The 12,454-nt window shown below is 52.7% G+C and overlaps 1 protein-coding gene and 1 long non-coding RNA gene across 2 annotated transcripts in view; one reads left to right on the plus strand and one right to left on the minus strand.

Annotated features, from left to right (window-relative positions):
• FHIP1A (FHF complex subunit HOOK interacting protein 1A) overlaps nt 1-12,454 on the plus strand; it is a 205,138-nt gene that overhangs the window by 183,130 nt on the left and 9,554 nt on the right. The window contains 3 exon segments of the mRNA XM_014591001.2: nt 8,860-9,038; nt 10,212-10,319; nt 10,321-10,354. Of these exon segments, the coding sequence (XP_014446487.1) occupies nt 8,860-9,038; nt 10,212-10,319; nt 10,321-10,354 (321 nt within the window).
• LOC102498953 (uncharacterized) lies at nt 2,129-4,690 on the minus strand. Its single transcript, XR_335743.3, has 3 exons — nt 3,788-4,690; nt 3,486-3,606; nt 2,129-2,715 (listed from the first exon to the last, which is right to left on the minus strand). It is a non-coding gene; the product is annotated as an uncharacterized LOC102498953 (long non-coding RNA).

Consider the following 12,454-nt stretch of genomic DNA (forward strand, 5'->3'; position numbering starts at 1 on the left):
GCAGGCGAGGGGTGGGAACCTCGTCTTGATGTCTGTGATGAAGTGACCGGACCGATCGAACCACAAAAGATCCAGTCTTTCTATTTAGTAACCTCGTTTTCTTGAGCCTGATTTATCTTTCTCCTTAGCACTTACTTACATGTGTATTTTTTTTTGAATTGCCAGAGGGTGCATGCATTTTCTCGAGAGACAGAAAGAGGGAGGGAGAGAGAGGAGAAAGCACCCACAGTGAGGCATTGGTGGGACCACAGTCGCCTCTCCATTTCTCCCTTCTGTCTGGCATCTGGCATGTCTTTTTCTTTTTCTTTTTTCTTTCTTTCTTTCTTTTTTGGCTATAAGGCGCGTGGACTCACCAGAAAGAGACAGAGACAGAAAGCGAGAAATCACCCCCCCCCCAGGGGGATGGCCACACTGCAATCCCTTCTCCTCCATTCTCCTCTTGGGATCTTGGGCACGCACGCACACACGAGCCATCGGGTCCGGGACTCAAACTGGGATCGACTACATGGGGGTCCAGCGACATAGCCATTATACCAACTGCTGGTCCCTCGGCACGTGTTTTTCAAGCTGCCAGGGCTGAGATTCACATCGCAGTCGGCCATGTGACTCCCTCAACTGCCAGGCTGTGGGGCTAGGCCCGTATGTGCATGCTTTTTCATTTTAATTCCCGTCCCCCTGGCTAGAACATAGGCTTCACGAGGGCAGAGGTGTGTTTGATTTCTTTTCCGTTCCTGGCACCTGAGCAGTGGACAGAGCACTTAGTAGGAGCTCGGGACTTGCTGAGTGACAGCTGTGTGCCCACGTTGGTGGCCAGTGGGGTTCATGTGCCCTTGGCTGGGAGCTCACTTCAGAGAAGCACAACGTCTTCCTCTAAAGCCGAGTAGAGGAGACCCACGTAAGAGCGTCACTCCACTAGACAGTGGGTGTGTCTGGGTGATACTCCACCAGTGACAGGCAGATGTCACGCAGCGGGCGGAGGGACAGTGTGGGATGTCGGGTGAGTGGCGTGAGGAGTTACGGCAGAAAACGTCACTAGCCCTTAGCCAGTGAAGTCTCTGCACATGGAGATGCAGAGGCAGCTGCCACCAGTGGGGGGCTGCAGCTCGGGCAAACTGGGGGGGACCCCGAGGAGTGCTCAGACTGCACAGACAGGTGCGGAGACTCAAGGACAGGCAGAGGCCCTGCAGTCGGGCCCGTGGGCAAATCCCAGCTTTGGTACTTACAGCCACGTGGCCTTGGCATTTCCGACCTTCCATCTGCCCCTGTGCAGACTGAGTGGGACCCCGGGAGGTGGCCAGAACTGATCCCAGCAGCCCTCAGAGGCCTCAGCTAAGACTCCGGAGATGCTCGGTGGGGGGGCTGTGCTCCCAGCTTCCGGGTCACCCGAACAGGTGGAGCAGACGCCCAGAGTCCAGGCCAGTTGGCATCCTGCCATATTTCAAGGAGCTCTCCCGCCCACTCCTGCAATATTTATTCATCTATTTACCGATGCCTGAAGATTTATTTAAACAGGGAGAAAGCTTTTAATTCCACAATTAAAAGGCTGGAGGTTCTGGTTGAGATAACATTTCAGTGTGAAGGAGTTTTAATTAAAATTCAATCAGTCCATCATAAGGAAAAGGGATTATAATCTCACTTTTCCCAGTTGATGGGGGGGACAGGTATGGGAGGGAATAGGAGGGCTCCCTAAGAGAGAAGGGGCAGAGTGACCTAGCAGACATGACAGCCTGGCCTAGGGTCTGCCCGTTACCAGCAGGACATCCCCCGGGGCTTCCTGAGCCAATGAGGACGGTTCTCTAGAATTTCCAAGCAGTCCCATAGCCTGGCGGTTAAGGAAGCTGAGCCCACATGGCTGCCCATGGTTTGAATCCTGGCCCTGGTGGCTTGGAGAACACACTGGGCATATTTGTGTGTGCGTGTGTGTGTGTGCGTGTGTGCGTGTGTGCGTGTGTGTGTGCGTGTGTGTGTGTGTGCGTGTGTGTGCGTGTGTGTGCGTGTGTGCGCGTGTGTGTGCGCGTGTGTGCGCATGTGTGCGCGCGTGTGTGCGTGTGCGCGTGTGTGCACGCGTGCGTGTGCGTGTGCGTGCGTGTGCGTGTGTGTGCGTGCGTGTGTGTGTGTGTGCGTGTGTGTGTGGTGCCTAAATCTCTCCAGGAGAAATAAAGAGAAGGGGCATGACCGTGCTCCCTGGGGTCATGTTTCCCCTCTCTCTGTCACTGTCTATCTCTGGTGAGTGCACATGCTCTGTGGTTAAGGGGGGAAAAAAAATCCAGTTTTCTTATACACGAGCTTCATCCCGGGAAATATGTAAATTGAGGAAATAAAGTCTAGCTTAGGGCAGAAAAAAAAAAGCCGTATTAAATAACACTAATATTTTACATAAAATACACCTGAGAGCTGACAAGGCATAATGGGGGTTCTTTGATACGAACAGGTAATTGGAACTAAAACCTCGCCTCTCTCCGCCTCTGAAACCCACACACGGCTTCAGAGGCAGCGTCTGGCCTCCCTGGGATGCGTGCTCCACGGCACCCCGACTTCGGGGTGTGTTCTGTGGTATTAGACTCACCGTCCTCCTCCGCAGGGAGTCCCGATTTGCGTTGAAATGAATTTGCTTCTCAGCAAAATCAAAGCCTTCCATTTATCTACCTTTATTTATTCATGTATTCAGCAGTCTTCTATTGATCCCCTAATATTTGGCAGGTTCTGTACTCGTCCCTGTGGACACAAAATTAAAGGCATTCGTAGACGTTTGGAGGAGACACCAACAAAGAACTGCACTGTCGTCATGAGAAATGGGTGCTGAGTCCCGGAGTCTGGGACGGGGGAGGCTGCAGGGAGGAGCCCTTACAGGGAGCAGAGGCCCCAGGGGGACGTGGATGGGCAGAGGTCACAGAGAGGCAAGGCCTAAGAGCCCAGCAACCCCTGGGGTGTGGCTGTCTGGACCGTAGGGCAGGGAGCCACAGTGTGGCCAATGCCAGCTTATGGGGACCTTTCGGACCACGCTGAGCAATGAGGACCTTGCATCCTGGCACTGAGGGGACCCTGCGGGCATCGGGTCTGGGGGAGCCGGCTGTGGTAGGACTGCGGGAGAGGCTGGAGTAGGGTGTGATGGCCCCAGAGAGCAAGCGAGAGGCTGTTTGGTGTCGACCCAGACTGCACCAGTGCTGTGGACGCAGCTGTCGCCCCTCTGTGCCGAGACGCAGGTCCAAGGATGTTCACCGCAGCGCGGTTTATAGCAGAGAAAGACTGGAAACACCCCGGTGCCCAACCCCGCGGGAGGCTAACTTATGAACACCACACCCTTACAAACATCCGCGGCCCCCAGATGCAGGAAACAGACCTGTGTTAGCCGATAGGGGGCAGTCTCTGTCCGATAGGGGGCAGTCTCTGTGATGTAGTCAGAAAGCAAGTTAGGAATTAGTGTATAGACAACGTTCCTATTTGCTTAAACAAACAAACAAAGCAGGAGACACCCACACACCCACCTGGGAGGCCAGATCACATGTTGGTTTAAGATCACTGGGAACGGGACCAACAGGTGGCAGGGAAATTAAGGTGCTGCATCCCACATAGCTGACTGTGTAATTCGAGTCCCGGATGCGGTGGCTTGAAAAAAAAAATACCAGGTGCATTTTGTGTGCATGCCCAAAGTCCTGAGAGGAGACTAGAGGAGTCATCCCCCAGGGGGTGACGTCTCACTTTCCTTTCCTCCCTCCCTCCCTCCCTCCCTGTCTCTCTCTGGCGAGTGTACATGCACCCTCTAGTAAAAACAAAACAAAACACTCACCGGAAACAGGTGATCTGGATTAAAAGTTACATTATGATTTGCTAGCCATTGTTCACCATCCTGCCTCAAAGTTAAAAGACAGAACTACTCCAAGATCCCAGGGGCGTGCGTCTTGAGCGAGTCGCCCGAGAGGTGCTTAGGACCCTGGTTGGCACACGGGCGTGCTTAGTAAATGATCTCAGTAATAACGCTCGTTTTACTGTGTACACAGAACCTTTCTAGAACACACTAGAATCTGTTAGCAGGGGCCTCCTCTGGGGTAAGGAGGACCTGTTTTTCATTTTATACCCTTATACTATTTAAAAATACATATGTTTAAAAAATGGTTCTAATTGCTATTAAAAATAGACAAGCTGTTTGGGGTTCAGACAAGACAGGACGAGGCTTTGGCCTGTGGCCACGAGGAGGGGGTGGGTGGAGTGAGCACACGCAGGTATTTTCAGGCCAGAATTTGCAGAGCTGACAGCAGCTCCCTTCCTGGAGTTAGGAAATGCAGGAAGAGGGAGCGGGGTCAACAGAGGCAGAGCTGAGGCAGATCTGGGGAGGGATGCGAGTGACAGGAGGGGCAGTGGGGACAGCCTTAGTCGCTCAGAGAAATTAAATATTTTATGGGCGGGGAGTTCATCTGTCCTCCTCGGGGAAGAGGTGAGAAACGCCCCCTCCTTCCCCGGGCACACCTGTGGCTTTCTGAATTCTAGAGTCTTCTGATTGTCAGTGGCTTCCTGGTTTCCACTAGCAACCGCTCTCTGCTAAGTGGTTTCTGTTGTTCAGTGCTAGAAACCAGCCGTGAATAAAATGGGAATTGGAAAGGGCTCACTGCTTATTTTTTATGGCACATTCCTAAGAAGTTGTAATTAACGTCATTAATGGACTACGGTGACAGGCTTCTTTTTAAAAAAACATTTTGCCAGGAGGTGCATGCGTTCCCTGGGGAGAGAGAGAGAGTAAGAAAGCGACTCCGTGGGGGATGGTCATGCCACAATGCTTACTCCTCATCTCTCTCTCCTTTCAGGATTTTGGGCACACACACACGCCTGGCATGTTTTTCTTTTTCTTTTTTTGAAAGGTTTTTGCTATAGGGCATGTGTGCTCGCCAGAAAGGCAGGCACAGAAAGACAGAAAGCAAGAAATTCCCCCCAGGGGGGATGGCTACGCTGCAATCCTTCCTCCTCCATTCTCCTCTCGGGACTTGGGCACGCACGCACATGCGCCCGGTGTGAGCTTTAAGCCACCGGGTCCAGGACCCGAACCGCGGTCGACGACGTGGGAGTCCAGCGACATAGCCATGACGCTAACTGCTGGTCCCAGCCTGGCATGATTTTTAAGTCGCCGTGTCTGGGACTTGAACCTCACAGTTCGTCATGTGGAATCCAGCTCACATAACCTCCAGGCTGTTTTGCCTTGACCCAAAATTCAGTCATTCAAGGGAGACAATAATGACATGCTCTCACTCTCCACAAAGTGTGGGGTTCAAGTTGGTCCCCCCCATTCCGGTAGTTGGGCTACATGTAGACGGTCTCCCCTGGTCACAGAATGGCCAGCAGGTTCCATGTCTCTAGGATGTCCAGGTGAGTACAAGCGCCGTCCGGGATTGGAGAGGGGACACTGGGCCATGACATCCCATAAAACACGGGTTTTACAGAAGACCGTGCATCATAGTTGTCCTCTTTTTGCTCCATCTGGGAATGAAATAGACACTGAGCCAGGGACCACAGGGGAGCCCCCAGGGGGCTTGGAAAGACTGGGTCCAACATGCAGGAGATAAGGTAGCAGCCTTCTCCCTGTAGTCTTACCAGGAAGGCCAGGCTTGTGTCACAATGCCTTGAGAAGACTTACCAGTGGGGCCAGCAGGGGGCGTGGTGGTTAAGGCATTGGACTTCCACATTGGCTGAGGTTCAAGTCCCAGACCTGGCGGCATTCTCTGTCTCTCATGAGTGCACATGCTCTGTAAGAAATTAAATAATAATAATAATAATAATAATAATAATAATAATAATTCTAAGAAAAAGAAGAGTTACCATTGACATTTCTGAGGTTCCTAATGAGAAAACCATTGGTTGCTTTTAAACTGGGATCCAGCCAGAGCTTCTGAAGGTGCCTTGCAAATTCTCTTGGTTTGTTTGGCAAGCTCTCCACGGGCTCTCTGTGGGAAGAGTTCCTTGACGCTGAGTCATGGACAGTGACCACAGAGCTCTACCGTTATCCCAGGGATGGGCACGTGGAGGCTAAACTCGATAAATCAGGGGAGGCTGCCTTTTCTGTTTCGAGACCTCTTGGAGACATCCCCAGTATTCTAGAGATGGGACTGCGGCAGCTGTCCTGTTTCTCACCAGTGTGGGTAAAGGGCCCGGGTTTGGCATGCTCACTTCTCGCAGATAGCTTCTGTTTTCTTGCAGGAGTTTTACTCTCTTGCACAACCAGGGGAGCAGCGTGTGCTGAAGTGTGCATCTGCTCAGTGTTAGTTGGCGAAGTGCCCACGGACGACACGGACTATCAAGGGTTATGGCCTTCTATTACACATAGGCCATGGTTTAATGGCATCCTCAATAGCGCTAGCGGGGGAACTGCAAACTTCTCACTGGTTTTGTTTAATAGAACACTTTTATGGTACAAATTCAAAGCATCTTCAAGTAATTTTACTAATGCTGAACTTACTACTTCCTGCTTGCCTGCCTTCTGCGAACTCAGACATAAAGCATATTCATGTTCTAGTGACCCAAAGGAGCAGACATCCTTTTGCCTAATCTTGTTTTTAAGAACTGCTTTTGTAGTTGTGTGGATTTACTTTTCTTTAACAAATTGATAACACACCAAATTATATCTCCCCAAATGGAGTCCCTTCCCTCTCTCTATCTTCTGAAAATCCCCATGTGGTTAGGGCATGCATTCGTCTGCTATTATGTTGCTAACTGCCCAGTTCTAGCTGATTTATGAAGAACAGAGGTTTATGGGACCAGCAGTTAGTGTAATGGCTATGTCGCTGGACTCCCACGTAGTCGACTGCGGTTTGCGTCCCGGACCCAGTGGGTTAAAGCTCACGCCGGGTGCGTGTGCGTGCGTGCCCAAGATCCCGAGAGGAGAATGGAGGAGAAGGGATTGCGGCATGGCCATCCCCCCCAGGGGGGTGATTTCTCACTTTCTGTCTCTCTTTCTCTGTCTGGTGAGCGTATGCGCCCTATAGCAAAAACCTCTTTAAAAAAAAGAAAAGAATAGAGGTTTATTTGGCTCAAGAGTCTGATGACTGGCAAGTCCAAAGGCTTGCCAGCAGCAGGCCAGCCTCCAGTGCAGCATCACCTCATGGCCGACAGAAGTGAAGGGGAAGGTGGGGAAGGGCCAAAGAGAGGAAATAGAATTCTGCACTTCTGTTTGTCCATCCCGCACTCCCAGACAATTGGATGGTGCCCTGCCATTAAGCCCCATCTTTTAAAGGTCTCACCCCCTTCCAATGCCGTTATCCTGGGTATCAGGCTTCCCGAACCTTTGGGAGACCAACCGCGATCCAACATGGCACCGAGCTGCCAGGACTACTAAGTTGTAGCCCAGGGCCTCATTCATCCCAGTCTCTTTTTCCTGTTCTTCCACATGGTGAGACTTGATGAAGCAGAATCTTTCTCAGAACAGAAGATCCCTGCTCACAGATTGCTATTTGATGAAGATAACTTGTATGTATTTGGTATTTTTTTCTTTATTCATGATGAAGTATGTCTGTGCACATGAGAGAGAAAGAGAAAGAGAAGCACCTTCCCCTCCCTACAGTCCTTAGCTCATTGGATCTTGGGCTGTTGCCTGAAAGACTGGAGTATCTCAGGCTGACTGGACCAGGGATTTGAACTGTGGTTGCCGGATCGTAGACTCCGACTTCTCTCTCTCTCCCTCTCTCTCTCTCTTTTTTTTTTTTTTTTGGGAGGTTTTTGCTATAGGGCACGTGTGCTTGCCAGAAAAACAGAAAAAGACAGACAGAAAGCAAGAAATCACCCCCCAGGGGGGATGTCCACGCCGCAATCCCTTCTCCTCCATTCTCCTCTCGGGATCTTGGGCATGCATGCACACGCATACGGCGTGAGTTTAAGCCACTGGGTCTGGGACTCGAACTGTGGTCCACAATGTGGGAGTCCAGGAATGTAGCCATTACGCCATCTGCTGGTGAATCTGGCTTCTCTTGAGTAGCGCTTTACTGTGGTGCCATGGAGTTGGGCTATATTTGGTATTCTTTAATAAACAGGTTTTTTTGGTTCCCAATATGTTTTTCTTTAAATGGGAAGAGAACAAGTGAGAATCCGGGGGAGAGAGAATGATTGCTGTGGGACGGGGCCTCCCCACATTGCTGTCCCTTGCCCCCGCCTCTCAGTTATCTGGGACCACCACAGCCAGCCTGTTCAGGCGGGACTGGGAACCAAACCCGCGCCTCCCGTGAGGCCTCAGACAGTGCTCAGTGACACCTTTCCACTTGCACCACCGAGGCTGGGCCTTTACCAGATCTCCAGTGGCCACGCTGTTTGCGTGAAAGCCTTCACTTCAGAGCACCACGAGAGGATAAGTGTCATATTGTGAGCATCAGCAGACCAGGAGGTGCAGCCACGGTGTGGAGAAGCATAGTTCAATTATGAAATGATTTGTCTAATTTCGTTCAAGGTCTGTAGTAATTTTCAAATCATTAAACATATATGTATGTATTTGCATATATGCTATACACACACACATACATATATGTTATGTAATGTCTTCTTTTTGTGGCAGTGGCTTATTATCTGTTTTGTCTCAAGGCAGGAGAAGACCTAGCTGTATGGGGTGGTCGTGTTGGGGGGTCTTGGTCTTCAAAAGTACATGGAAAATGTGTACCATGAAAAAAGTATGCATGGATTTATACATTTTTTTTTTTGCAGCAGAATAAACTACTTTAATTTCATTTTCCATGGATGTTTTGAAGCCCGTCTGTAACGGTCAGTCTGGGTTTGCACCTGGCAGGCCTGTGGTGTCCTGGGGGCCGCGGCTCCGGGGGGGCTCCACAGTTGTGAGGAAAGGACCCCCAGCCCTCCCAGCCCGCCTGAGCCGCGTGTCCGTCCCTCCCACAGGCCCGTTCATCAGCGTGGTCCTGTCGAAGCTGGAGAACATGCTGGAGAACTCGCTGCACGTGAACCTGCTGCTCATCGGCATCGTCACTCAGCTGGCCAGCTACCCGCAGCCGCTGCTGCGCTCCTTCCTGCTCAACACCAACGTGGTCTTCCAGCCCAGCGTCCGCTCGCTCTACCAGGTGCGCAGGCCGGGCCAACTCCACCCACACCTGTCCCTGCTGGGGTGCTGCTTGGCAGGGAGCCCCTCGGGATTTCGTCATTTTGCAAAAAATCCCCTCGTGCTAATTCATTTGCTTTCCTTTCCTATCCGGCTTTACTAGCTGTGTAGACTATTCTAGATAAACACAAAGCTTCATTGAGCTTGATGTTCTCTGGGTACCCTACCGAGAATATCCAGGCAGTTAGAAATGAGCAATGCCTAACAGCACACCGGGTCCCCTGATGGGAGCAGGACCTGAAGCCTACATTGACGGTGGAGGGTGAGATTCTGTAATACAGCATTTGTCATCAACTTTTTTTTTTCATTTTTTTTTCCAAAGAGGTTTTTGCTGCAGGTCACATGTGCTCGCCAGAAAGACAGAGAGAAACATAGAGACAGAAAGTGAAAAATCACCCCCCAAGGGGAATGTATCCACATTCTACCAAATGCCAGGGTCTCTCTTTTTTTTTTTTTTTTGAGAAGTTTTTCCTATAGGGCACGTGCGCTTGCCAGAAAGAGAGAGAGACAGAGAGATGGAAAGTGAGAAATTACCCCCTAAGGGGGATGGCCACGCTGCAATCCCTTCTCCTCCTTTTTCCTCTTGGGATCTTGAGCACGCACGCACACATGCCCAGCGTGAGTTTAAGCCACCGGGTCTGGGACTCAAACCGTGGTGGACTACGTGAGAGTCCAGCGACATAGCCATTATGCTAACTGCGGGTCCCCTCCTCTCGGGATCTTGGGCACACACGCACACATGCCCGGTGTGACTTTAAGCCACTGGTCCGGGACTTGAACTGCGGTTGATCACATGGGAGTCCAGCGACATAGCCATGACACTAACTACTGGTCCCAATGTCATCCATTTTTTAAAAAGATTTTTGCCATAGGGCGCATGAATTCAAACAGAGAGACAGTGAGCGGCAAAGTGAGAAATCAGCCTCCAGGGAGGATGGCCTCACCACAGTCCTTGTTCCTCCATTCTCCTCCTGGGACTTGAGGCGTGCACACACACACACACACACACACGCACACACACCTGGCATGAATTTCAAACCACCAGGTCTGGCACTCAAACTGCAGGCGGCCAGGTGGAAGTCTAGTGCCTTAACCACCGTGCCACCTGCTGGCCCCTCAATGGTGTCTTTGATAGGTCCTCGCGTCTGTGAAAAACAAGATTGAACAGTTCGCTTCTGTGGAGAGAGACTTCCCCGGCCTACTCATCCCAGCCCAGCAGTAACTGCTCTTCCGCGTGGGATGTTGAATCCGACCTGCCCCCTGCAGCGCTCACCAAAGGTAAGACCACCCTCCACCCCTGTGCCTTCTGTCTGCATCTGCAGATGCCCCACAGCCCCGGGGCAGAGCACCTAAAGCTGTCTTCACTGTCACCAGAGACAGGCGCCTCCTTGTAGTGTTCTTGAATCTAAAAAAAGGTCTGCCCTGCCTTCGCCAGGACTGTCCCCTTTGAAGGCCTGAAGGGGCTTTGGTTCTCCTGTCCGAGGGTGGTTCAGGGAGGAGCCGACCCATGGGAGTGCCAGCCTAGAACAGCCAAGCGGCTCCTGCGGGGAGGGGGAGGCAGAGGTGCACCTTCCACCGTTCTTGGCCAGCTCTTTCCCGAGAGGGGCATCTGCTCTTTTCCGCTTGTTTTCAGAGCTTCTCAGGCCCAAAACAGACGTGCTTTCGGGCCCAAGGAAATAAACCTCTTCACCTAGACTGCTGGCAGGAGTTTCTGCTTAGCCCCAAATTCCCAGGAGTGCCCTTTTCTCTGCCCTGGAGGAGTTCGGCCGAGGCCTGGTGAAGTGGTGAGGGTAGAGGATGCATCCGTGCTGGGGACGAGAGCTGAGGATGCTCTGCACCAGCCAGGCCTGGGGGGCTTTGCAGCCTTGCCACGTTTCTGCTCTGGCTGGAGGGATTTAATGGCCATCGTCCCTGAGCTGTGACTTGGGCCCTGGGGATTGCAGACTTAGATGAGTTGTGGCACCGGCCTTCACGTGCTCACACAGGACATGCGGGCTGCTGAGTGGCAACAGGACAGAGGCCACAGCACGGGGCTCAGGCCCAGATCAGACACAGGATGGGCCGGGGGCAGACATGGCACGCAGGCGATTGTTAGAAAGTTTCTTTCTTGACTTCTGGGAGAGGGTGAGGGAGGGGGAGAGGCACCCAGAGGGGTGCTCACGTGCCAGTCCGCCCGGTGCCAGCCAGCCTGGACCCTGGTGTGTGTGTGTGTGTGTGTGTGTGTGTGCGCGCGCGCGTGTGTGCCCAGTGTTCTTAGGGGGGCCCTGGGCCACGGGTCTGCGACCATCCCAAGTGAATCCTCTTGCATCACCCTGTGTCTCCAGGGCAATTCTAAACCTTTTAAAAAAAAAAAAAGGTAAAAAAGGGACCAGCAGTTGGCGGAATGGTTATGTTGCTGGACTCCCACAGAGTCAACCGCGGTTCAAGTCCTGGACCCGGTAGGTTAGAACTCATGCATGCATGCCCAAAATCCTGAGAGGAGAATGGAGAAGGGATTGCAGCATGGCCATCCCCATTCCCCGGAGGGTGATTTCTCATTTTCTATCTCTGTGGCAAGCGCACGCGCCCTGTAGCAAAAAAACTGTCTTTAAAAATAAATAAATACATAGTGAAAAGAACGCAGATGCCCGAAGGCCCGGTTCTGCCTCCGCAGAGCTGTTTGATCCTGGTCCCTCTGCCTCACTGGACCCATGGCCTCGACATTTAAATGAGGGATTTTTTCTCCATATCTCAGGTCCTTTCTGACTGAAGCCAAACTCTGGGTACGTGGAGCCCTTAGGGTGCCGCGAGGAAGAGCTTGAGAGAATAGTGAGATGCCGGCCGGCCTCCTGGCAGCTCGGGGCAAGGCCGTTGTAAGGCAGAGAAGCCCCTGTGGCTGGGGGCAGGTGGAGTGCAGGCCCTCGGGACGGTCGGGCCGTGAGCTTCTGAACATGCCGTAGTTCCCGGGAGAAGGCGCCCAGCACACATGCACGAACGCAGTGGCTGCAGCGGGATCGTACACGCATGATCAGACGGGTCTGTGCGGCGGCCCGGATGCTGGGTCGGGCAGGTGGGCCGGGCTGGTGCGGCCTGGCCTGTGTGTCTGCCATGGGCGGGAGGCTGGACGTGCAGGGCTGCTGCGAGGGTGTCTAAGTCCAGAGGGAGATCAGGGAGGGGCTATCCCCACAGAGGAGGAAGATGGCATCTGATACGCTGGCTGCCAGGTGGGGACCGTGACCCGGGTGTCAGACCTCTGAGTGGAGAGCCTGGTGGCACCTCGTATGCAGAAAGGCTGGTGCCCGGCGGTGAGCCCGCATCAGTGTCCCCCTGCTGCTGACGGAGCCCCCGAGGACTGCCCCTGCGTCCTGGCCTCCCTCGCCCGGCGCCCTCCCGCCTGCC

This window comes from Tupaia chinensis, unplaced genomic scaffold, assembly GCF_000334495.1.
Source record: "Tupaia chinensis unplaced genomic scaffold, TupChi_1.0 Scaffold000521_1, whole genome shotgun sequence".
In the NCBI taxonomy this organism is placed as follows: domain Eukaryota; kingdom Metazoa; phylum Chordata; class Mammalia; order Scandentia; family Tupaiidae; genus Tupaia; species Tupaia belangeri.